Source organism: Ursus arctos, unplaced genomic scaffold (assembly GCF_023065955.2).
Source record: "Ursus arctos isolate Adak ecotype North America unplaced genomic scaffold, UrsArc2.0 scaffold_10, whole genome shotgun sequence".
NCBI classification, from domain to species: Eukaryota; Metazoa; Chordata; class Mammalia; order Carnivora; family Ursidae; genus Ursus; species Ursus arctos.
The window spans coordinates 53,112,130-53,137,780 of record NW_026622764.1 but is presented as its reverse complement, the minus strand read 5'-3'; the positions used below and the strand labels follow the sequence as shown (position 1 = coordinate 53,137,780).

Sequence of the window (25,651 nt, the reverse complement as noted above, 5' to 3'; positions counted from 1 at the left end):
TCCCCACATCAAATTATAAAAGAATACATGATTTCTGAAAGAATTTGGGAAGTAGAGAAAGGAAAAAAAAAAAGCTGATAATCAAACACCCCTGAAAACACCCACCAACTGTTATAAAACCTTATGATACATAGAACAATGGAATCTTGGTTATAAACCAGTTCTAGCCTCTCCTGGGCCATGGTGCTCTTAACAGCATTTCCAATTTGTCTTGCGTATCTAAAGAAACAGTTACTGTTTGTAGTTATATTGGGATAATGAAAACCGGGCAAGTGAGTTTTCTTCCTAAAATAATCCGGTTGGCTAGAATATATTTTAGTAGAATATTCTCTTTGCCAATATTGCCTGCTTCAGAGGAGTTAATTATATTAAAACAGAAGAAAAATAAAAGACCACAACTTCTCAGATAGAGATGAAACTTTATTTACACATAAAAAATTATACATCAGGAATTCTTTTCTAAAAACAGTCTTTTCCTGTAAAGTTCAAAATGAAAAGTTTTAAAGGGGCAGTGTATAGCTCTTCATAATATTTTACAAACTAGAGTCACAGTTAAACAATTTTTTAAGCTGCAAAAAAATATACCTCTCCTATAATAGGAAATGTATGACCTCTGTAACTGCAGACTTAAATCTCATGAGAGCATCAAAAGCCAAAGTAAAATGAATTAATATCATGAAATAGAAAGAATTGGCACTGATGTTACATAGGCACTATCTCTAACCACTTCCCTCCATGTTAATTCTTCCTCTTAGGTACATAACTCAACAGAGAATTGTTTTTTCTAACAATACTTATCACTACCATGGAAGAAGTACAAAAGAGACATGACAGGGCTCTTGTAGAGAGTTTAACAACCTATCTCCCATGATCATATGTTTCTGAGTAATAATATTAACATTATCCACCCTATATAAGAAATAAATGTGCCACTATGTTTGGGGACCAAATAATTTATAGAATAACTATTCATCTATTCTGGAGCATGTAAGCTTTGGTACCATGTCAATCTCAACCTCACTTCTAAAAAAAGTCATTAATTCGAAGAACTATTTTAAAAGCTCAAGCGATAAATTAAATGTCACATGGTTGCTATATCCAAATACGATTAAAAGCTCTTAGTAAGACCATGGCTTTTTTTTTTTTCTTTTTAAGAGCAGGGCTTAATTTACAATATTTTGCCCAACATAAAAAGGCTTTAATTTATCTGATAATGAATGGGTGAAGCCATCATCTCTCACCTCTGTCCCCACTCCCAATTCCCTTACTTGCAAAAACCACCATTTTTTTTTTATCAGTAATGTGGTTACTTGTGGAAGTAACTCGATCAATCTGAGATGACAATTTATAGAGGTGGGAAAAGTCATGTAATTTCAGGTACAACGAACTTAGATGTCACCTTCGATAGAAAATAAAGTTAAAGTACTGGCTGCACCTTTTGAACTGAGTGTTGCTCTGTTTTCTTCATTTTTAAGTTTCGAAGGAGGTCACAGTTCTATAAAACTTAGCCAAGAAGTATAGGAAGTTACAAAGTTCTTATTAGAAAATGTCAACGATGCCAATTTTCTGCCAGATGGATGGAGACCTGATTTAAGTAGGTTTTTTACCATTTTGGAAAAGGGGAGGGGCTGACATGAGCACCTTTCCATTCTGTGGAAACAGCAACTCTGTTCTTTTATTATCAATGGTGTTATATTGGGCGTAGTCTCTCTGGGGAGAATAAAAACTTCTGGTCTGGCCTGACATTTGATTAACACTGGCCTGGGGTGGCATGAAGCGGTAAGGTGGTAACTCATGGAAAGCAGAAAGAAGAGGTGTTTCTCGCTTTTGCTGGGACAAAGACGCTTCAAGGCGAGGGGAAACACAGTAAATACGTGATACGGAAGTATCCTATCCCCTTAAGATGAAGAAAACAAAGAAAAATAAGTAACCAAAGGTGACATTTTTACTTCAAAAAAAATCAAGTTTCCCAAAAGTATATGTTAGGAATTTATGCAAGGATGATTTTTCACTGGGGAAAAATTACAACAAAATTAAATAAGAGCAATGGATGCTTTTGCACAAAGTTTTGTGTACAGAAAATATTACTCACTAAAAATGACATCTTAGGCAAACGGCAGCTCTGTTCAATTCTGCTTAGACAAGCTTTTTCAGTTTGCTTAGGAGAAGAATTCATCTTTTTAAGAGCTACGCTCCTTGACTAGGCTACTGTTTATGCTGATCTCATAAAAGCAAAGAATAATTTGTGCCATAATCTGAACAGTTCACTCAATTGTCATAAAGCCTAAATGAAGTAGGAATCAGAATGTTTTTCCATTAAAAGCTCACACTTCCCGCCTAGTCTCTCATTTTGTGTTCTTTTTTTCCCACAGAAAACAAAAAACAAAACCTCTCATGCTTTGTCGAAACTAGAACACAGAAGTAGTGAACAATTAGGATGGCTCTGTAAGAAAACATAACTTAGAGAATTTGAATTTAGGCTTTAACTATTTAGAATATTCTATTTAACATCTTAACAGATGGTGCTTCAAGCGTTACAAACTTACATACTCTCATTAGGGTGGTTATGATTAGAGTTTCCATTTAGATTTTTGTACTCAGGGATTATGAACTTGATTTTTTAAAAAGGCGTTTCATGATTGATGTAAAGGATCAGTCCCCAATAAATTAGCTAAAATCTATTAAATATAAATGGGTAAGATAAGATCATCGCAAAGCCAAGTTTAAAGACTTAGAAAGCTTAGGTGGGACCATGGAGACCAAGTCTTAGACTTCACACTGCCAATGCTTAATGGCAGATTTTGTCCCTCAGATTGCCTCCCCTAGAAATCCTTATGAAAGTTGGAAAAATCAAAATAGTTTTTCCTTAGCACATGAGATAATGCAGAGGCCCTTCTTTCTGATTTAAAAACCAACCACCAACCCTTAAAAAACAAAAACAAAAGCCCAAACAACAAATAAAAAGCCCCAATTGCCCAAACAAGCAAAATGTGAACAAAACAGACGAAACCTCCGAGCCCTCTCTTTGTAAATGTGTATTCACGGGCTGCAGTTTGGAGGGAAAACCCAAACAATTTCAAATCCGTGGATTTACTGCAAGGACCCGACTCGCTTACTCCAGGGCAGGTGAGTAACATTTGATGAGGAGGTCTAAGCTCTGGTGGAGACTCGGTGGCTAGTCCTGACCAGATCTTTCAGGATGCTTGTGAGACACCACAAAAATTAGGGAATAGATAGGAGATCCTCAAAATAATTATCTGAAGAAAAGCCCACACTTCCTCAGAAGCCAAAGACACAAAAAATTCTATTCCACATAAGAAATACTGACTTCAGGTTTCCACAGGACTTACAGGACATACAGCACAAGGTAAGTTTGTATGGTTTTTAACACTAAAGTCATCTCTAATCTTAAGAAACTCAAAACAAAGGGATAAAGGTGGACAGACAGATAAAAGAGTATTCTTCAACTTTTCTTCATTGCACAGGGAAATCCCCCTGAGGAATAAGAAAGTTCAGTAAGTTGGAAAATATTTGACTTTAACTATATTTTCCTTAATTTTTTTATTTTTAATTATTTTAGATTTTATTTTTAAGTAATCTCTACACCCCAACGTGGGGCTCGAACTCACAACCCCGAGAACAAAAGTCGCATGCTCCAATGACTAAGCCAGCCAGGCACCCCTGTATTTTCCTTTAAAGCCACATTTTAATATTGATGTAGGTTTCACACAATTAAAAATGATAAAGATTTTAAGAAGCAACCTCATCTTTTACGTAATTCCTTACTCACCTTTAGGAACCCTTGTCAGACTGGGCTGTGGATGAAGGATATAATGATTCTGAACCTTAACTTACAGAGAAGCTTTCAAAGCAAAGGACGTCTTCTAACTGTGATCTTGTTTAACACAGAGATTATAAACACATCTCCTTTCTCCATTCTTTTCAAAAAAGCACGCATATTTAACCAAGCTTCAAACCACTCTTCCCTCTGCCATTTCTTATAAACTAAACTTTAACTTTAGTGTCTTTAATAGGAAATGCCTGAAGACAAGGCTACTTTTCCAGTAAACTACATTTTTTATCCCACAGGGCTGAATATTCAAAAAATCATGACTGACTTATCAAAAAAGATTTTCAGGTTTATAATCTACTTTATTATAAAAGCAAATAGGTTTTTACACACAATTATTTATGGATAACAGAGTACTTAGAGAAGTTCAAATTTATCAGTTTGAAAATATACCTCACTGAAATACTTACTTATAAAAACATACTGCCTTTGCCGTGGGAAAATCTGGTGTTTAGTTCTCTAGACTTCTTTATCAGAGCTTTTTTCTGAGCTTCGTCAAACCGATTAACCTTGAGATCTTTATCACGGTCAAATGGTATTCTTTCTTGGGGCTTATTTTTCTCCTCAGCAGCCTTATTCTTTAATTTTTTATGATGAATGTCCATAAGAGATTCCGATCTTTTTGATTCCTGGGGGAGAGCAAGAGAGTAGAAATGAAAATCTTTGTTTGTATAGATTATGGACAGAATATGATCATGAAGCAAAATGATTAAGTGGTAATGATGAACATTAAGGAAATGATGAACACTTTACAAACCCTATCAGGTTTTGCCAAATCCAAGACACGATCTATGAAGAAAATGTATACTGGAGGCAAACTCAATGAAACCAAAATGAAGATATCTATAACTACCATTACATAATAGTAATGAAAAAAAAGCAAGACAGAGAGGAAATAAATTTTGAAATAACCATGTGCGGTGTGTCACAATTAGAGTCCAAGCCAAGAACATGAGTGAGAAAGGAAGAGCAATTATATCGTCACTGAGAAGCCTGGGTAAAGTGTCATGGCTGCGCTAGTCTGTGAAGCCTGAATGGGTGGAGAGGAAGGGAAGGGCACGGCCAGGCTGAAGCAGAAACAAGCGCAAACCCGAAAAATAATGGCACAGGAGTGACAAAATTCAAGGCCCGTTCAGGATATACTGGCATATTCCATTTGCTGAGAGATTCTTGTTCCTTTCAGTTTTCTATTCTTTCTCCTACATCCCTCATTTTCTTTCTTAGCTGGGACACGTGCTCACAGTTTCAAATATACCTAGTAGGATGAGGTCTGAGCAAAGGCCATTGGTTTCATCAACTAGAGATTCATTCTAGACCTTTCAGTATTGATTGAAGTATAAGAAAGAATGGCCCTGGACTGAAGAAACAGGAAGTGGAATGCTGCAGTCGTTGCAGGCAAGACAGACCAGCAGCCTTCAAAAGGGGGCAGATGTGGGCCTGCGGACTACGGAGAGTGGGGTCCATGTGGTATGAAGGCATGGATAATTTTAAGGTTATCCACCCACAAGGCTCAACTTCTTCACGTACCCTCACTTAAAACTGATTTGCTCCATAACGCATCTTGTTATCTTGATCTCTCGCTTTTTATTATAGCCCTTTGCCACATAACAAAGGAGAGGCCTCTCAGAATCTTACTGTAAGAATATCGGCTAGGAGAGCAAGTCTCCATGGTTTGAAACAAAAAATGTGGAATACTGGGATGAGGAAACTTCTTCTAACTGAGGTACTGTAAACCTAGGAAGGCTTTGTGTTCTTCTGTGTCTTTTTTTTGGGGGGGGGGGAAGACTTTTATTTATTTATTTAGAGAGTAGGAGTGGGAGGGCAAGGGGGAGGATATTTTTTAAAAAAATATTTATTTGAGAGAGAAAGAGAGAGCGAGTGAGAGCAGGGGGAGGGGTAGAGGGAGAGAATCTCAAGCAGACTCCCCACCTACTGGGGAGCCTGAAGTGGGGCTCGATCTCATGACCCAGAGATTGTGAACTCAGTGAAAATCAAGAGTCGGATGCTTAATGGACTGAAGCACCCAGGCGCCCTCTTCTTCTGTGTCTTAAACATATTTCTTGTAAGTGTGTGGGGTGTCCCTCAGAAATTGGTGTTTTGGTTTTTGTTCAAATGTTCTGTGCTCAGACAGACTGGCAGTGGAAGAAGGGGTAATTTTTGCTTAGCAACCACCTCTCTTGAAGGCCCTACCCTGTTAAAGAATGTGTTCGCAAGCAAAGAAGTAGAGCTTAGTGAAAGTGACGTAACAAGGCACTGGTAAGAAGCGCTGAAAATGGGAGCATCCTCTTTCATCCAGGAGACGAACTACCATGCCTACCTATCTGCGTTAGAATTCAGAACTGTCACTGGAATAATTATTAACACATCTACTTGAATGGAAAAATGAAGCGAGATTTTCTGACAGAAAGTAAGTCTTACTTGGTGGATCTGACTTTATCAATTAGGTTATGTGGTAGTTACTCCCCATCAACTGAATAAGCTCAATCTGGAGCTCCATGTTTTAGCAGAATGTACAAAAGATATTATATTAAGTATTTATTTGAATTGCCATTATTTCCATTTTCCAAATCCCTCTCACTCATTTCATAAATCTTGGTAAAATCTTTTAGAAACAAATTGATTTGCAAGTCAAGAGCTTTCCAATTCTTTTTTTTTTTTTTTTTTTAAGATTTACTTATTTATTTTAGAGAGAGAGAGAGAGAGCAAGAGTGCACGCGAGGGGGGCGCCTAGGCGGCTTAGCCATTAAGCATCTGCCTTCGGCTCAGGTCATGATCCCAGGGTTCTGGGATCGAGCCCCGCATCGGGCTTCCTGCTCAGCGGAAAGCCTGCTTCTCCCTCTCCCACCCCCCCGCTTGTGTTCCCTCTTTCGATGTCTCTCTCTGTCAAATAAATAAATAAAATCTTAAAAAAAAAAGAGTGAGTGTGAGGTGGGGAAGGGCAGAGGGAGAGACACTTGTCAATATAATCGTAAAAGATTTTCAAGTGTAAAAGAGACTTCTATTATGATAAAATTCTGTGGCAGAAGAGAGATAAAATTATGAATTCAAGGAGACAATGGGATGAAATAAAATTTCCAAATGTTAAGGAAGTGCTTGTTTAGGTATATTTTTTAATGGATAATAACTGATACTGAATTGCTAGGGCACTTGGATTCCATTTGAAACATTTAACAGAGTAATACCCTATAAAATACATTTTTGATAACTACTGAAACTTACAATAAAATTTTTAGATGTCAAGGATAAAGGTTTCTTTTCTGGGATACCAAGCAAAAACACTGAAAGACTGCTGGTCTCCACTCCTGACGGACTGACAAGAAATACAGACTCCTGAGCCCCATCGTAGATTTCGTGAATCCAAATTGCCAACTGTGAGTCTCAGAAACCTGTGCTTTTAAAAATCACCCACCAGCTGTGGAACCTGCTATGGAGATGATGCTTTCTGGTGACTGGGTATTAGCAGAGAGGAGAGAGAAGGCGGCACAAAGGACATGAGGAGCAGGGGTAACTGCAGGGTGAGGAGCTATAATGTAACAGAATTATGTATGAATGTATAAATGTAAGAACGCCATACTAGAAAACCTTAATCTTTCAGCACCATTTCTCTACAGTTTCCCTCCCTTTCTCATGAATGAGGAAATACCTCACTAATGGGGTCATAAGGATGAAGGCAGACAGGCTATCAAGAGTTGGAAGGGGGAAGTCCTGAAGATCTAAGGAGGCGCTGGAGAAAACAGAGCACAAGGTTTGGAGGAGATGCGTGGAGAGGTGAGAAAGAAGAAGCCGCTGAGGAACAGGACTGATACAGATGATCAAAACTGCGCAAAAGGATGGGCGCCTGGGTGGCCCAGTGGCTAAGTGTCCGACTCTTCATTTCGGCTCAGGTCATGATCTCAGGGTCATGAGACTGAGCACCGTGTCAACTTGCTCTTTCTCTCCCTCTGTTACCCCATCTCTCTCTTTGAAAAAAACCCAAAAAACAAAAAAACCGCACAAAAGGTAACAAAAGCAAACAATAATGGAGAAATAAAGATGGCAGGTTTCAATGTACTGATCCCCTATATTAGTGAATTAAACATCAGTAAAGAGAGGAATACATCAAACCACTGCACTACTACAAGCAATTCAAATGATTCAAGAGCTCAAATCTGTTATGATAAATGAACTGTTTTATCTGCAGCTTCAGGGATACTGTCTGTCTCCGCATAACTTGCACATTGTGGCACCCGTGAGCAAACCAATGCTGCAGCTATAAAAAAAAAGAAAAATGAAAACAACCAGAAACAGTTCACTAAAAATCACCCTGAGGACAATTCATGTACAGAGCAATTTGCTAAATGACCAATTTGTTGATTTACCAAATTTAATCATTTAACAAAATTTTGTTTTGTAACAATTTATAAAAGCCAGTACAATTTATTTTGAATGAAATAATTTTTTGGCTGCTTTTGAAAATTCATGCTAAGGATCTAGTTCTTTGGTTTTTATTTTGTCTTCATGGTAATACTTTAAAGAGTGTTTGATTTTATCAAAACCAAGAGTTAGAGGGTGGTCTTAAGACTATTACTATTTTGAAAAGTATATATTGTGAATAACTAAAATTTCAGCTTAAGATTACAACCCTAGGGGTGCCTGGGTGGTGCAGTCGTTAAGCGTCTGCCCTCCGCTCAGGGCGTGATCCTGGCGTTCTGGGATCGAGCCCCACATCAGGCTCCTCCGCTATGAGCCTGCTTCTTCCTCTCCCACTCCCCTGCTTGTGTTCCCTCTCTCGCTGGCTGTCTCTCTGTCAAATAAATAAATAAAATCTTAAAAAAAAAATTACAACCCTAATCTTTTTGGTACATTTTTAAATTTTATTTTTTTTTATTTGAGAGAGAGAGAGAGAGAGCGTGCGAGGGGAGCTGGGGGAGGGGCACAGAGAGAATCTTAAGCAGGCTCCATGCCGAGCATGGAACCCAACTTGGGGCTTCATCTCAGGACCTTGAGATCACGACCTGAGCCGAAATCAAGAGTTGGATGCTTACCCAACCGCGCCACCCAGATGCCCTTTGATGCATTAAAGTAAACGGCAGGCGTCATTACACACATCCCTAAAGCACTTCAGCATTCACTTCATTAGCTAGAATTCAGTATTTACCCACAATTTTTTCCTTTAAGGTAAATTCACATACAATGAAATGTACAAATCTTAAGTGTACATTCACTGAGTTTTCCAGTCCAAAATCTTATCAAAATGTGGAACATTTCTGGGGCGCCTGAGTGGCACAGCGGTTAAGCGTCTGCCTTCGGCTCAGGGCGTGATCCCGGCGTTGTGGGATCGAGCTCCACATCAGGCTCCTCCGCTATGAGCCTGCTTCTTCCTCTCCCGCTCCCCCTGCTTGTGTTCCCTCTCTCGCTGGCTGTCTCTACCTCTGTCGGATAAATAAATAAAATCTTTAAAAAAAAAAAAGTGGAACATTTCTATCACCGAGAACACTTTGCCCCTTCCTAGTCAATGCCCATGCCCCACTTCAACAACCAGTATTCTGATTTTTTTCAACCACAGATTCATTCTGCTTAATGTAGAGCATCACATAAACGGAATGTGCAGTACGTACTTCCTTGTACTCAGCGTAATGACTTCGAGACTCATCCAAGTTGTTCCACTGATTTGTAATTTGTTCCTTTCTATTGCTGAGTAGTATTTCACTGTATAGTTTTTCTTTCTCTTATTGATGAACACCTGAGCCGTCCACAGAATGTTGCTATTATGAATAAAGCTTCTATGACCATGCTTGTAGAAGTCTTTTTTTCTATGTGCAAACCATTTCTTAAATTTAAATTCAATTAATTAACATATAGTGTATTACTAGTTTCAGAGGTAGAGTTTCTTGTAGAAGTCTTTCTGAGGACATTAAGAATAAAGCATATTCAAGTCTTTGTGTCGAGAGGTTTTCATTTGCCGTAAGTAGATGCCCCAGGGTGAAACTGTAGGGTCACGGGGTAGGTGTATGTTTACTACAGCAAATGCCTATTTGGAAAGAGGCCCAGCTTATTGATGTTCAGCTAGTCTTCTTTCGAACAGAACTCGCTATGGCTGTAATTTTGCCTGTAAGTACCACCTGATAGTGTACTGCCCACATTTTTGATATGTCATATTTTTGTGTTATTCACATCTTATCATGTTGTCCTTCATGTAAAATTTAAATTCTGAATTTTTCTCATTTCCAGTTATACGAGGCTTTTAAATTATTCTGAATTCAACTTAAATTCCTTGAGGTCAGAGAATATGGTTTTAATGATAGTAATTCTTTCAATTTTGTTGAGATTTGACTCTTAAGCTGCTTAGTTTTCATGAATGTTCCATGTGGGTTGAGTTTTTGATCAGTTTCCAAAAATGTTTCCTGTATGCTTCACTGTTTGTGTACTGGTCTACATATGTTCAATTATCATGCTAACTATATTTTTAATGTTTACAGAACTTTTCATTAACTAATACATTGGGAACAGAGGTAATTTTCCTTAAACACCTGAACACTGCAGGGGTCAAAGGGTTTAATGATTTACATTTAGCTGGACCACTCACCAGTTTGTTTTTTGTTTTCAAAGTAAGAGAATATAATGAAATAACAAAATGTCAAATGAGTACTGTTTACGTTTATAAATTTAGATTGAACTGTATCTTAAAAACCATGTTTTCTCCCATATTTAAATCTTCACATCGAACATTCCAAATCTGCTTATAATTTAAAATATAAACTGAGGATCTCTAGGAGTTAGTAGGGCTCTTGCTTTCTTTTGCTGTTGTTTAGTTTTTATGTCATAATCATAAACTTAACTCTGCAATCCAGCTGGACTTGGGAGGGGAGCCAGAAAAATATGGAACCCACGGCACTGCAGTGAGAGCACAAAGATTATCGGATGTTTTGAGCAGATGGGGTGAAGGGGTGCTCTCCTGAGCTACAGAAGGACTGGTCTGGTAGTTAAGGTAAAATACAAGTCAAATTTATTAGCTTTGTCTACAGTCAGCAATGATGATCTTGCTGGTCTTGCCACTCCTGGACCCAAACTGCTCCATAGCTTGCACAATATTCCTGCCCTCTCTCACCTTGCCACAGACTACCTGCCTGCCATCCAACCACTCAGTCTTGGAGGTGCCCATGAAAACTTGGGAAGCGTCTGTGTTGGGTCCAGCATTTGCCATGGGCAAGATGGCAAGACCCAGGTACTTCAGAATGAAATTCTCATCAGCAAATTTCTCCTCATGGATGGACTTGCTGCCAGTGCCAGTACGGCATGTGAAGTCCCCACCCTGGCACTTGTGCCAGAATGATCCTGTAAATTCGGGAACCTTTATCACCAAATTCTTTCTTCCCAGGGCTCAGATCATGAAAGTTCTCTGCTGTCTTTGGAACCTGGTCTGCAAACAGTTCCAAGGTAATGCGGCCCGAGGGCTCCCAGTCCATGGTGACATCAAAGAAGGAGGTGTGACTGACCATGGCTGGGCGGTGCAGGTGGCTCTGGGTGGGTGGGGGAGGGCAGGGGCTGCAAGGTCAGAGGCCAGGGCTCTTGCTTTCTGTTCATCTGTTACTAAGCTCTACAAATTAAATTTCTCATATATGACTTAAGTAAAACACAAATTGAAAATATTACAGGGATACATTAAAAAATCCTATAAAAAGGAAATTTACGTAAATATACATAACACAACAGAGTGGAGTATTTCTCAGGGCAGATGTACAGAAAAGGACCAAGGTAAAAAGGAAGACATACAAAAAGAAAGAGAAACAAGAAAGGAAAAAATATGAGAAGAACATTGAAGGATTAAAAAAAAAAAGATTAGGGTGCCTGGGTGGCACAGTCGGTTAAAAAAAAAAAGATTAGGGTGCCTGGGTGGCACAGTCGGTTAAACGTCTGACTCTTGGTTTCAGCTCAGGTTGTGATCTCAGAGTCGTAGGATGGAGCCCCAAGCCAGGTTCGGTGCTCAGTGGACGGTCTGCTTGGGATTTTCTCTCTCCCTCTCTTTCTGCCCCTCCCCCACTCATGCATGCTCTCTGTCTCTCAAATAAATAAATCTTTAAAAAACAACAACAAAACTTATGACCATTCTGTTTAAAAAAAAAAAAGAAAAAAGAAAAGCTTATATATTTTATTCTTACTTACATTGTATGAGGATACCTGCTCAGCCAATCTCTTTTCCCTTCCTGACAATACATGTTCTTCCTCCTTCTTACTGAACGACTTTCTTGCTTCTTGTGTTTCCTGAAGAATGAACACAGGTACACATTACTGAACCATTAGTTAAGAAATACTGAAAAAGAGATACTATTATTTTGACTCAGATTGAGTAATAAGAGACTAAACTAAGATTGTTGAATCTTTTCCCACTAGGATTATACATAGAATTGATAAGGGATCAGTTCGTGTTCTACTCTATGATTTTCTTGAGAACAAGGAAAAACCTATCCAATCAACTAACTGGAAGAAATCACTTATTTATCAAACTCCTTTTTTTATCAAACTCACAAAGGAGTTTGACAAACGATGAGATGTAGGAGAGAAAATTAGGCTTTAAAAGAAATCCTACAGGGGTGGCTGGCTGGCTCAGTTGGTAAAGCATGTGACTCTTGATCTCGGGGTTGTAAGTTCGAGCCCTGCATTGGGTATAGAGAATACGTAAAAATAAAATCTTAAAAAAAAAAAAAAAGAAATTCTAAATTATTTGTTTTTAAAACCAGTAAGATCAATCTTGAGGGAAAAAAAATTAAGACAAAGAAAAGGTTTAAAATGTTTGACAAAGAAATAATAAAGCTATCTTTATTCACAGATGACATGATTGTTTATATAGAAAACTCCAAAGCATCTACAAAAATACTCCTGGAACTAATAAGCAAGTACACTACAGCAAAGCCGCAGGATACAAGGTTAACACACAAAATATACTGACGACGGAATTTGAACTTAAAAAAAAAAATTAACAATAGTGCGTACACAAGATGAAGTACTGAGGTAAATTTCCAATAAATTTTAATTAGAAAAAAAAAAAGATTCTAGAGAACATAGTTCCAACCAGGAATGATGAAATCCCACATAAAGACGATCAAAAACCACTGTTCTCAAAGCATATTTTTATATTGTCGTTGTTATCTGCTTAAGAAAACCAAGGAGGTCATCTACAATTTTTATCTTAATAATGTACAAAACAGGGGCGCCTGGCTGGCTCAGTCGGCAGAGCATGTGACTCTCAATCTTAGGGCTGTGAGTTCAAGCCCCACATTGGGCGTGCAGCCTACTTAAAAAAAATTGTACAAAACGCTGTATTTAATAAAGTACTGTTAAAAACATAGGAATAGCTCAGCTCTTATTTTCTCATAAAAATCTTCCTAGAAAACAGAAGCTTCATTTATAAGTATTAGGGGAAAAATGATGTGATGGTAAGATAGAGATAAAAACATGAGCATTTCATATGAAGAGTTAATAGATCTAGCGAAGACTGGGAGGCGAGGACATAACAGATGTCAGTCAATTTGTACTGACCACTTGCTCCTTCTAAAGAGCAATCTTACTTATTTCAGGCCATGTTGGCTAAGTGAATGTGAGAACTTAGTAGCATGGGAGATTGTGCTGGGAAATCAAATATTAAAAAAGAAAGATGAGTAGAAGAAATAAAAAATACACAGAAACAAATGAAAATGAAAACACAATGGTCCAAAACCTTGGGAATGCAGCAAAAGCAGTCCTCATAGGGAAGTGTATGGCAATACAGGTCTACCTTAAGAAGCAAGAAAAGTCTCAAATAAACCACCTAATCTTACACCTAAAGGAGCTAGAAAAAGAACAAAAAGTGAAGCCTAAAGCCAGCAGGAATAGTGAAGATTAGAGCAGAAATTAATGATAGAAACTAAAAAACAGTAGAACAGATCAATGAAACCAGGAGCTGGTTCTTCAAAAAAAAAAAAAAAAAAATTAATAAACCTCTAGCCACACTTATCAAAAAGAAAACAGAAAGGACCTAAATAAATAAAATCATGAGAGAGGAGAAATAACAACCAACACCCCAGAAATACAAACAATCATAAGAGAATATTATGAAATGGATAAACTCCTAGAAACATATAAATTACTAAAACTGAAACAGGAAGAAATAGAAAAGTTGAACAGACTGATAACCAGCAAAGAAATTTGATCAGTAATCAGAAACTCCCAACAAACAAAAGTTCAGGACCAGATGGCTTCACAGAGAATTCTTTTTTTTTTTTTAAGATTTTATTTATTTATTTGACAGAGAGAGAGAGACAGCCAGCGAGAGAGGGAACACAAGCAGGGGGCGTGGGAGAGGAAGAAGCAGGCTCCCAGCGAAGGAGCCTGATATGGGGCTTGATCCCACAACGCCGGGACCACACCCTGAGCCGAAGGCAGATGCTTAACGACTGCGCCACCCAGGTGCCCTGGCTTCACAGAGAATTCTACCAAACATTTAAAGAAGAGTTAATACCTATTCTCAAAAAATAGAAAAGGAAACTTCCAAATTCATTCTACGAGGCCAGCATTACCCTGATACTAAAACCAGTTAAAGATACCACTAAAAAAGAGAACTACAGGGGCGCCTGGGTGGCTCAGTCAGTAAAGCAACGGACTCTTGATCTCAGCTCAGGTCTTATCTCAGGGTCATGAGTTCAAGCCCTGTGCTGGACTCTGCGCTGGGCATGAAGCCCACTTAAAATAAAATAAAAAATAAAAAAAGAGAAACTACAGGCCAATATCCCTGGTGAACAAAGATGCAGAAATTCTCAATAAAATACTTGCAAACTGAATCCAACAATACATTAAAAAAATCATTCACTATGATCAAGTGGGATTTATTCTTGGGGTGCAAGGGTGGTTCAACATTCGCAAATTAATCAATGTGAGACATCACAGTAATAAAAGAAAGGATAAGAACCATATGATCATTTCAGTAGATGTGGAAAAAGCATTTGACAAAGTACAACATCCATTCATGATAAAAATCCTCAGCAAAGGAGGTTTAGAGGGAACATACCTCAACATAATAAAGGCCATATATGAAAAGACCACTGCTAAGATCATCCTAAATGGGGAAAAACTGACAGCTTTCCCCCTAAGGTCAGGAACACCACAGGGACGTCCGCTGTCACCACTTTTATTTAACATAGTACTGGAAGTCCCAGCCGCGGCAACCAGACAACAAAAAGAAATAAAAGGCATCCGAATCAGCAAGGAAGGAGTAAAACTTTCACTATTTGCAGATAACATGATCCTCTATACAGAAAACCCAAAAGACTCCACCAAAAAACTGCTCAACTGATAAACAACTTCAGTAAAGTCACAAAGAACAAAATCTACGTGCAGGAATCTGCTGCATTTGTACGCAACAGCAACAATGAAGCACGAGAAAGAGAAGTTAAGGAATTGATCCCATTTACAAACGTACCCAAAACAGTAAGATACCTGGTAATAAACCTAACTAAAGAGGTGAAAGACCTGTACTCTGGAAACTGTAAAACACTGATGAAAGAAACTCAAGATGACACAAAGAAATGGAAGGACATTCCAGGCTCATGGACTGGCAGAACAAATATTGTTAAAATGTCTATACTACCCAAAGGAATCTATACATTTAATGCAATCCTATCAAAATACCAACAGCATTTTTCACACACCTACTACAAGCAATTCTAAAATTTGTATGGAAGGACAAAAGACCCCAAATAGCCAAAGCAACCTTAAAACAGAAAAACAAAGCTGGAGGCATCACAATTCCGGACTTCAAGCTCTATTACAAAGCTGCAGTTATCAAAATAGGATGGTTCTGGCACAAAAATAGACACATAGGTCAATGGAATAGAATAGAAAGCCCAGAAGTGAACCCACAAGTATATGGTCAATTAATCTTCGACAAAGCAGGAAAGAATATCCGATGGGAAAAAGAATGTTTCTTCAACAAATGGTGCTGGGAAAACTGGAGAGCAACATGCAAAAGAATGAAACTGGACCACTTTCTCACACCACACACAAAAGTAAATTCAAAATGGATTCAAGACCTAAATGTGAGACCTGAAACCATAAAAATCCTAGAAGAGAACACAAGCAGTCACTTCTTTGACATCGGCCCTAGCAACTTCTTCTAAATATGTCTCCCAAGGCAAGGGACACAAAATAAAAAATAAACTACTGGGATTACCTCAAAAATGAATAGCTCTCCGATACTGATACTATATAGTTTATGCCATAAATAGAAGTCTGTAGTACTATATGTTTAATATAGTTTAGCATACAATTTAAGGAGTATTAATAATCCCTTTATGAGTTCCCTGTAAAACTGAGTAAAACACTTTCAGTACCTAAAAGAAAAGGATTTAAGAACTCAATCACAGGGCCTAAAATCACTGTGTTGTCTAATTTCCATTTGCTCCCTGTTCTGTGATACTGTTGTCTGAAGAAGACTCCCTGCATATCTGGCTCTAGGCTAGACAGCTATTCACCTATAATGAGGAACGGAAGGACAGAGAAAAGCACAACTAAATGTCGGCATGAATAAATCCATGTAAACAAGGGAATGTCTTTTTCTGAAATAATCTTAAAGGCTAAATTATAAAAATGCCAACATATTATTTTTATAAAACACCAGTTAAGAAAGAGCAGACAGGCACTCCAACACTAGTCATTCAAAGTGTGCGGCTCACTTCCACACCACCTCTTTTGTTGCCTCCCCTGCTGTTACAGAAAGGTCTAGAACAGAATTACTGTTCATTACTACCAGCCCTCTAATTCCAGAAAAGCTGACCTCATAAAAGTTCGTTTCTCTTGCTATCAAATGAAGTCAATAAGTCCGTATCTCCAGGTTTTCTTGGGATTTAAATGAGACAGTTCACTGGGACATAGTAAGCAATTGGTGTCACTTTCCTTATTTTCGTTCAGGGGGAACTCTATTATTTTCCCTTTGGAATCATAATTTTAAAAATAGTACCCTGAAATAATTATGCCTTATAACTTTTCAAAATAAGAGCGAATGTGGGCAGAAATACATGAACAAACAAACCCTCTCACCTTGGCTTTCTTCTCCCTGTCCGCTGGAGTGTCTGTCCAGACTGATCGATCTCCAGATTTGTCATCGGCTCTTCTCTTAAAAGTTCTGGGCCCAAGACCAAAGTCTTTCATTTCTGGAGGCAGCTCAGTCATCCATGATTCTCTTGTCATTGGTTTAGATGAATCCTTTAAGAGAAATAAAAAGTCCAAAAAAAAAAAAAAAGGGTAGCCTGGACAGTGTGTGTGTGTAAAATACTCTAGAAGTGGCCATGTTTTTCAATTGAGGCTTTAAGGTTAAAAAACACACTTTAAGAGAAAGAATTTAATATAAAGGATTGATATTTTGTCATATATGTTACAAATACCTCCATCTAATTTATTAATTTTTTGACTTTGTTATCTTTTGCCATACAGAAACTTTTAGATAGGCAAATTTGCCCGTCTTTTCCAGCTTCTGGGTTAACTTGCTCCTAAATTTTCTTTATATACATATGTGCATGTATTTTCTTTCATGTCTATTTTTAAAATTTAGATTTTTAATCCATTTAGCCTATCTCCCAGAGTACAGTCTCTTTAAAAACTTACATTGTCTCCTTTGGTCAGTTTTTCTTTCATTCGCTGGGCCCTTTTTTCAAACTCGGTTGTGACGCTATAGTTAACTGGTCCTTTTGCAGGCATTGGTCCAACAATGTCCTCATCTTCACTGCTATCTGTTTCCTTTTGAAATAAGACATTACCTTTAAACCAGCAACAGAGCCACAGGTTATAGAAAATGATCCTAAATTACTTAAAATTTCACCAAAACGGATTACCTAGAGACACTAAAACAAAAATGCAAACAATGCGTTGCTAGCTAATCACTGAGCAATGAGGATTTCCCCCCGCCTTCCTAAAGTCCAGAGATGACACATACACAGAATATGGATTGTCCCACCCTCCCATGCCCATGGCAGACCTCATTAAATTATTTCAGCTTTCTTCCTGACGGACACAGAGGTGGCCTCACAACTCCTCTCAAAGTAATAGTCCAGCTAATTATTACTAGTTGGTCAGAGATGACACAAGCTGAAACTATTTTCATTCCTGGTACAGAAAAAGCTTTTCAAAATAAGGCAAACACAAGTAAGACGTTCTTGGACGCTGTACGAGCCTTTGTGACCCAGCACAGTGCACAGAAATACAAATGCTGTGCAACAGTCCACAAATACTGGCCCAAGTGAATTACCTTCGTTCCCAAAGCACCCCCTTTACCCTAAAGACATAACAGTATTGTAATAAGTGAATTCAATTTGTTCTCCATAAATCATTTGAATAAAGGGTTTGTATGTAAGACTCCATGTTAAAGGTTACATACTCTAGGGCTTCAAGCAGTCCTTGTCCTCCAGGAGGAGACAGGTTAAGATGAACAACAGTAAGACCTTTGTCCTCCAGCTCTGACAGGGGCAGCTTCTTGCTCATATTTTTTCAAACTTTCAGGATCAAGTTCATTTGTGTTGTTTACCTTGGCCCCACTAGCTACTCAGTGGTAACTATCTATTTGCAGTTTCTTCTCTGCACCCTTAAAACAATTGCTATTGGCACAAATCATTAGTTACATATTATCTCTCGGCTTACGCCAAATCACTCACACGCACACACATACACTCATTTTCTCTAACTATGGACTTTGGTATATGATGCATCAATAACGAAACCATGAAAAGGCATTATTATTCCAGTTCTCTCTTCCTAACCTAGGAAAACTAGGTTTGGAGAAGTAGATTTAGGAAGGTTAAACAACTTGCTCCAGGTTATAAAACTGGTATTTAAGATGAAAATATTCTTTTTTTTTTTTTGTCTTTTTTTTTTTATTATTATTATATTATGTTAGTCACCTTACAGTACATCCCCGGTTTCTGATGTAAGGCTCAATGATTCATTAGTTGTGTATAACACCCAGTGCACCATGCAATACGTGCCCTCCTTACTACCCATCACCAGCCTATCCCATTCCCCCACCCCCCTCCCCTCTAAGATGAAAATATTCTAAGATCAAGGCCAGTATGTTTTCTGCTTACACAAGAGAATCCCCTCTATTTTTTTTTTTTTTAATTTCAACTGCTAATGTTTAACCTTAGAGTGTTTATAGCTCATCTCTATACGGTAAGCTCTTTGACGTCAAAGATATTATCTTAAACATATTTATAGCCCTTACAAAATAATACTTGGTGACACAAAATGAGGAAATATAAAAGATACAATGAACTTTAGCTTTTCTGTCTGGGCTGCCGACATGCCAACCAGACTGAGGGAGACCCGGAAACTTTGGGGCCACGTGAGCCACAGCCACGGCCGCACCGGCAAGCAGCGGGGAAGCACTCAGGAGGCCAGGTAATTTATTCTTGTATTTAGCAACCCTGGTAGAAGGATTCCTTGTACTGAGACTAAACTTCTCAAAGATACTCTCGTGGCATCAGTAGTGAAGATGGTAAGAATAATGACAATGATGAGAGCTATTATAAGTTGAATACCTATTGTTCTGACTTAATCCTTGCAACAGCCCTCTAAAATAAGGATAACAACCCGCAGGATACCGACAAGAAACTAAGCTCACCCAGGATTCGAAGCTCGAGCAGCTCCTGCCTTCTCTCTCCCTGTCTCTCCGCTCCAACTACACTGGAATTCTTAAACCCTATCTCTCCCTCCCCACACTCTTTTGCCTTCAAAGAAGCTATCTGTACTTTCTGGAACAATCTTTCCTGACATCTTTGCTGAGATATCTCCAACTCATCAATCTTTAGACATTTTCTGAGACAAAGACTTTTTCTCATTTCTTCAGATTAGCTTAGAATCGTCTGTCATGGTTCCACTATATTTTGTCTCACCTTCTGAATCACTCATAACGTCAGATGTTTGTTTAATGTCTGTGTTCCCCACGACACCGCAGGTGTGATTAGCTGGGACTATGTCTAACTTATTCATTCATTCAACAAATACTTCTGAATGTCCACTAGAGAGGAGACAAAAATCTCTGTCCTCAACGGACTCACATTCTAGTGGGGACAGGTCAACAATAAACAAAAAGAAGCAGTAAAAGAAATGGAATCTGAGGTGGTGATAGATGCTCTGGAGAAAATTAAAGGAGGGAAGGAGGGGTAAGGGGAAGAGGAGTTAGCAATTTTGAATTAGGAGGTCGAAACGACCTCAGTAAGGTGACATTCTAGCCAAACCTGAAGTTCTGGGAGGCAAGCCACATAGACAGCTAGGGGAAGACCATCCTGGAGAGACTTACAGGTATCAACACTCAGGGGTAGGAGCCTGGCCGGCATATGTGAGAAGGTACAGCAAGGAGCACAGTGTGGTCAGATTAAAGTAAGAGAAAATCAGGCAGCTAAAGGAGACCGGAGTGTAGAAGGGCTTTGGTCTTCTATTTTTTTTATTTTCCATTTTTTAAAAAAGTAATCTCTACACCCAAGGTGGGGCTCAAACCTACGGCCCTGAGATCAAGAGCTGCGTGTTCTACTGACTGAGCCAGCCCGGCACCCCCAGCTTGGCTTGCTGAGAACAGGAGGAGCAATCTGATAGTTTTGAGTGTGGGTGACACGATCTGACTTCATTTTATCTGGGCCACTCTAGCCACTGTATTGAGAAGAGGTAGCAGAAAAACAAGGACTAAAGTATTAAGACCAATAAAACGGGTGAAATATGATGTTGACTTAGACCAGGGTGAAGCAGAAACGGTTGAGATCGTGGGTATCTTCTGAAGGGAGGAACAACAGGACTTGTTGACAGACTCATTTCTGTGACTATTCTGATCCATTGTAGGCGCTCTATAAACATCTGCTGAAGGAATGAGTACACGACTCTGAAGTTCATGGTCTTAACCACTGCACTATATTTTCCTTAGTAACAACCTCAGTGTAACTGCTGACTTCTCGGGAGAGAGGAACGTACAGGAAGCTACCGTAGACCAACAGACCGAACAGGTGATCCAAAGTCTTACGAACTGGGTTTAAGGGGTGCCTGGCTGGTTCAGTCGGTACAGCAAGTGCCTCTTAATTTGGGGGTTGTGGATTCAAGCCTGAGTTGAGTGTAGAGATTATTTAAAAAAATAAATCTTAAAAAAAAAAAAAAAAGAACTGGGTTTAAGCCGTGGCTTTGATAAGTACAAACCGTGATCTTGGGTAAATTACCTAATTTCTTTGGTTTTTAGCATCTATAAGATGGCAGATCACATTTATTTCATACGGTCGCAGGGAAGATAAAAATAATAGCCATCCATAAATGGGGAAAAAGCATTACAAGTTATAAAGTACTCTACAAATCTCAGCTATTGTTAAGGACCAGGCCACTAACAAGGAAACAGCTTTCATACTTGACTCTAAAATCATTTGACCTATCTTCTCATAACATCACTTAACTTCCAGCTTCGTTATATACGGGCAGCAGAGCCTAGTACAGGCAAGAGCTGATTTCGAGGCAAAGATCATAGTCAACAAATTCCTCGGCTTTCTCTTTTTCAGGTCAAATCACAACGATTCCTTAAACTTTTCATCATTAAAGCTTCCCTTCAAAGATGAGAAACATGAATAGGTAACATCCTTGTCATCATGTAACTGCCTTGTTATTTTTGTAACATCTCAGTTCTGGAACAAGCTTTTGATTTCATCTATCCACCTTACCAACCTAGGTTAATGTGAATAGGACTGCATAGTGGTTACATTTGAGCCAAAGGATTACAGTTATTACTTGGTAAAGTCTTGAGTTTGCTACATCTAAATCTTTTTTTTTTTAAAAGATTTTATTTATTCATCCAACAGAGAGACGGCCAGCGAGAGAGGGAACACAAGCAGGGGGAGCGGGAGAGGAAGAAGCAGGCTCATAGCGGAGGAGCCTGATATGGGGCTCGATCCCATAACGCCAGGATCACGCCCTGAGCCGAAGGCAGACGCTTAACAACTGAGCCACCCAGGTGCCCCGCTACATCTAAATCTTTAATTAAAAAGTTTCCAAACCTCAGAGTTGAAATAGGATGATACTTGTTGTCCTGGATCATCTCTGCCTTTGTCACTTTTTTGTGTAGATTTAATAAACCCAGGAGGTAGTGCAGGACCTATTATAGGCCTGAAAGATAAAATGTACCTTTAACATTCTCCCTGACTTTAAAAAGCAGTTTTGTGAATAAAAGTTCACAAATATAATAAAAAGGCAAATAATAACAAATGTTGAAAATGAGAATTTTATTTAATATATATTTTTATTTCATAACAGTATTTTTCCACTTAGTAGTATCTTCAAAAAAAAATCTAATTTTCTCATCTTTACTTTCTATTTGTTAGTCAATGCTAAGATACTAAACCAGTAATTCTCAAATCTTTGTGGCAGTGGTGTATACCCACTTCCTCAAAGAACTACATTAAATAAAAATAACAATTTTTTAAAAGTCCTTACTAAGAATTAAAGCCTGTGAATATCTTTTTCTATTTTGTGCCTTGGCTTTCACTTTTGATAGTTACTGTTCACCGACACGTTCTTTAGGGGCAATCTAATTATAGTCAGAACTCCTTAAGCAGAAATTGAGTTCTAAGAACGTAAACAGCACGTGCATACAACAGATGTTGGCAATTTATGGTTATGCGTGCCACGGTAGCATAAAAATTGAAACACTGTCCTCACTAATGATCCAATAATGATATGGAGGTCTACGAGAATGAACATAAGTCATGTGAGATCTGCAGACAAGGGAAAAGGTGCTGTGCTAACCGCGTGTCAACCAGAGAACCTGTTTCCTTCAAACAACCCTGGCTGGTATAAGTCACTCCATTTTCCAGGTGAGCAGAATCACGCCCGAGGACATCAGAAACTAGTAAGTGGCCAAGCTAGAGTTTGAACCTTGGTCTCCTTGATGCCAAAGTTCATTTTCTTTCAAGCTGCCCCACTGCCACATTTCTGAGAGAACGGACATCAGTCCAAATGGGCGAAGTGCCTAAAATCTGGGTCTTAAGAGGAGAAAGCCTTACGTCAGGGGAAAAAAATAACAGAGACAAGATATTTTCTCCTCTCTTTCGTGCTCTCAGGTTCCTTTATCCTTTTTTTCATACCAATGTTTTCCCCAGAGGTGTTGCTGTGCCAGGATTACCAACCACCAAAGTCCTAAGCTGAATTTTCTAGGTTGCATTGCGTTCAACTACAGCCTCACAGACAAGCTTCCTGGCAGAGGGAAAACACTACCGAGAGTCGGCTGGTCTCGGTTCTGAGCCTGGCCATTCAATCACCAAAACATAACTCTCAACGAAGAAATTGCTGCACATCTAATAATGTGTTTTCTTGAAAGGAATGTTCTGTCCCAGTGGTCAGCAAATTTTCTCTAAAATGCCAGATAGGACATTTTAGGCTTTGAAGGCCATCTATGGGGCTCTTAGGCATGCCCGTCTTTTTTTTAAATGACCCCTTACAGATTATCCTTGACTTAGGGGCCATACAAAATCAGTAGAGAGTCTATCCCTGTTAATTCTAAAAGGATCAAAGTAATATGAAAATTGGAGCTGATGAATGTGATTACAAAGTTTGAATGTAAAATGTACAGTAGCCTTTTCTAGTTGCTCTTGCGTATTAGTGATAGTGTTCTGAAGTATAAACAATTTGGTGCGCAATTTCATATTCAGCATTTAAAAATTTTACAATTCTGAGAAGAAGACAGGAACCACTACTTACTATATACTTACTTGGGGCCAGGCATCACGTAAGAGACATACACACACACGTGTGTATGTACGTAAATATGAAATCGCAATCATCACAACAATTTTGAAAGGCACTTGTTATTTTATTTTTCAGATGGGAAATTTGAGGTACAGAGAAGTTAGTCAAATTGTTTAACGTGGCATACAGGAATTGTTTCTTCTATCACCCAATGACTAAGAAAGCATCAAATACCAGGATTCCAGCCCCAGGCCAGACAGGATACTCACTACGTATGCAATCTTATCTATTTAAAAAAAGGGGGGAAGAAGGATAATGTTCCAGTCAATCTACTACAAAACACTCTCGTGAGCATCAACGAAGAGATGTGGAAGTTTTTTTATAAACTACAAAAGTATTTATACGCAATTAAATAATTTTTGTTATAGGAAACAACGATTTTTCCCTATGCATTTCAAATGTTAGATAAATCTGTAAGGTAAACAACATTCGGACAACTCTTCAGTGAATTAACTAACACTAATGGAAATATTGAGAAAAGACAGGCTTGAACTATCACACATTATCACCTTGGAGGAGAATCATCCTGCTTTTTAAATCCAGGAGGAAGAGCTGGTCCAAAAAACCCTTCATCATCATCATCGTCATCTTGATTTCTCCTCTGTTTTCTAAAAACACAGTAGCGCAACTTTATGCAATTTTTTTTCACAGAGAAATTTTAAGTTTTAAAAGAAGCACTAACTCCAACTAGCTGTAGAACTACTGAAACAATCAATTAATCTTGCCCAATAAGAACAAATGGATATCACAGATCTTACACTAACCTTTCCTTGGAATTTATTTTTGGCCTAGACTAGAGATTGGTTAATTCTCTATGGCAGGAATACTTAATCAGTTTCCTAAATTTTCTCCAGTGTTAATTAAAGATTCCATTTGCTGAGGTTTTGAACAGTCTACATGCTGAATATTTTTGAGCAAAAAGCATGACTCTCGATATTAATCTCATTCAGGCAGGGTTCTAAGTAGCTACTTCTGTCTCAGAATCTTTAAAATGTATCAAAAAAACCTTGCTACCCCATACTAAACAAAGATTCCACTTCTTTTTTTCATGCACCTATGGTAAGATAGAGGGAAATCATTCATTTACTTAAGCAAAAACCATCCACTGCATAAATAATTTTTCAAAGAAATGCTATGGCTTATTTAGAATAGTCACTTCAGTAATACCTTCAGGAAAAATCCTTTCTATAAGAATTTAATTGAAATCCTAGGTACCTGCACAGCTATCTGCTACTAGGATAAGTTTCTTTCTCAAAGGTATAGTTCATAAGGCAATAGCGTGTGAAAGGCTTTCTTCTTGTGCTGTAAAAATACAGGTATGGTGTCCCCTGACTAGCTGCCTGTTCCAGCCAACGTATACTAGGTGTGAAGCTTGGTTTATCATTTAATGTAAGTGACTGACCTTGCTGCTGGACCGGTGTCATCTTCTTCAGATTCTTGATTTTCTTCTTCATACAACGAACTGCTGTCCTCATCGCTGTCTGAGGACTCTGAGCTACTGCTTTTATAATTAGGAGGCAGAGCTGGTCCTGCAACTAAAGAAAATGTCTTGCGTAAGTCCTCACTAGCCCCAACTGTTTCAATGAATCGCCTCGCTGACATTTTATATTTTCTTTTCGAAATTCACAGCACTCGCTGGCTATCACTTATTACGAACTTTAATCTCACTTGTTCCTGTTTTGTGTGCAGTGGTCTTGTCTTTCTAACTCCAGAAAGGCAGAAATCGTGTCTTTTGTAGTATGAGATTCACAAAAAAATTAACACCCAAACTTGTAACTCTAACAATGGCATGTAACTTCCCTGACATCTTACAATTTCTGCACTGGTTGCAATTTTGGTTGGTGCAACTGCCAAGATAGTTTCATGAATTTCTGTTCTTACAGACAGCATTTGGTCGACAATATTCATGCCACGGTGCTAACCAAGCAACGAATTTGCCATTCCATACTCTAACATATCAATAATCAAAACTATCCATTCTGGTTTCTGATGAAGAACCACCACTTTAAACAGTATCTTTACTGACATCATCGT

The 25,651-nt window shown here is 38.4% G+C and overlaps 1 protein-coding gene, 1 non-coding gene and 1 pseudogene across 2 annotated transcripts in view; 1 reads left to right on the top strand and 2 right to left on the bottom strand.

Annotated features, from left to right (window-relative positions):
* Positions 1-402: 402 nt before the first annotated feature.
* GPALPP1 (GPALPP motifs containing 1) overlaps positions 403-25,651 on the bottom strand; it is a 35,609-nt gene continuing 10,360 nt past the window's right edge. The window contains exons 2-9 of the mRNA XM_026493306.4: positions 25,020-25,152; positions 24,127-24,225; positions 21,871-21,979; positions 17,462-17,593; positions 16,898-17,062; positions 11,993-12,091; positions 4,261-4,479; positions 403-3,495 (exon numbers count right to left, since the gene is read on the bottom strand). Of these exons, the coding sequence (XP_026349091.1) occupies positions 4,261-4,479; positions 11,993-12,091; positions 16,898-17,062; positions 17,462-17,593; positions 21,871-21,979; positions 24,127-24,225; positions 25,020-25,152 (956 nt within the window). The 3' untranslated portion in view covers positions 403-3,495. The remainder of the gene's footprint in view (positions 3,496-4,260; positions 4,480-11,992; positions 12,092-16,897; positions 17,063-17,461; positions 17,594-21,870; positions 21,980-24,126; positions 24,226-25,019; positions 25,153-25,651) is intronic.
* LOC130543012 (peptidyl-prolyl cis-trans isomerase A-like) lies at positions 9,547-11,986 on the bottom strand (annotated as a pseudogene).
* On the top strand, positions 13,040-13,112 carry TRNAE-CUC (transfer RNA glutamic acid (anticodon CUC)). The gene has a single exon. It is a non-coding gene; the product is annotated as a tRNA-Glu (tRNA).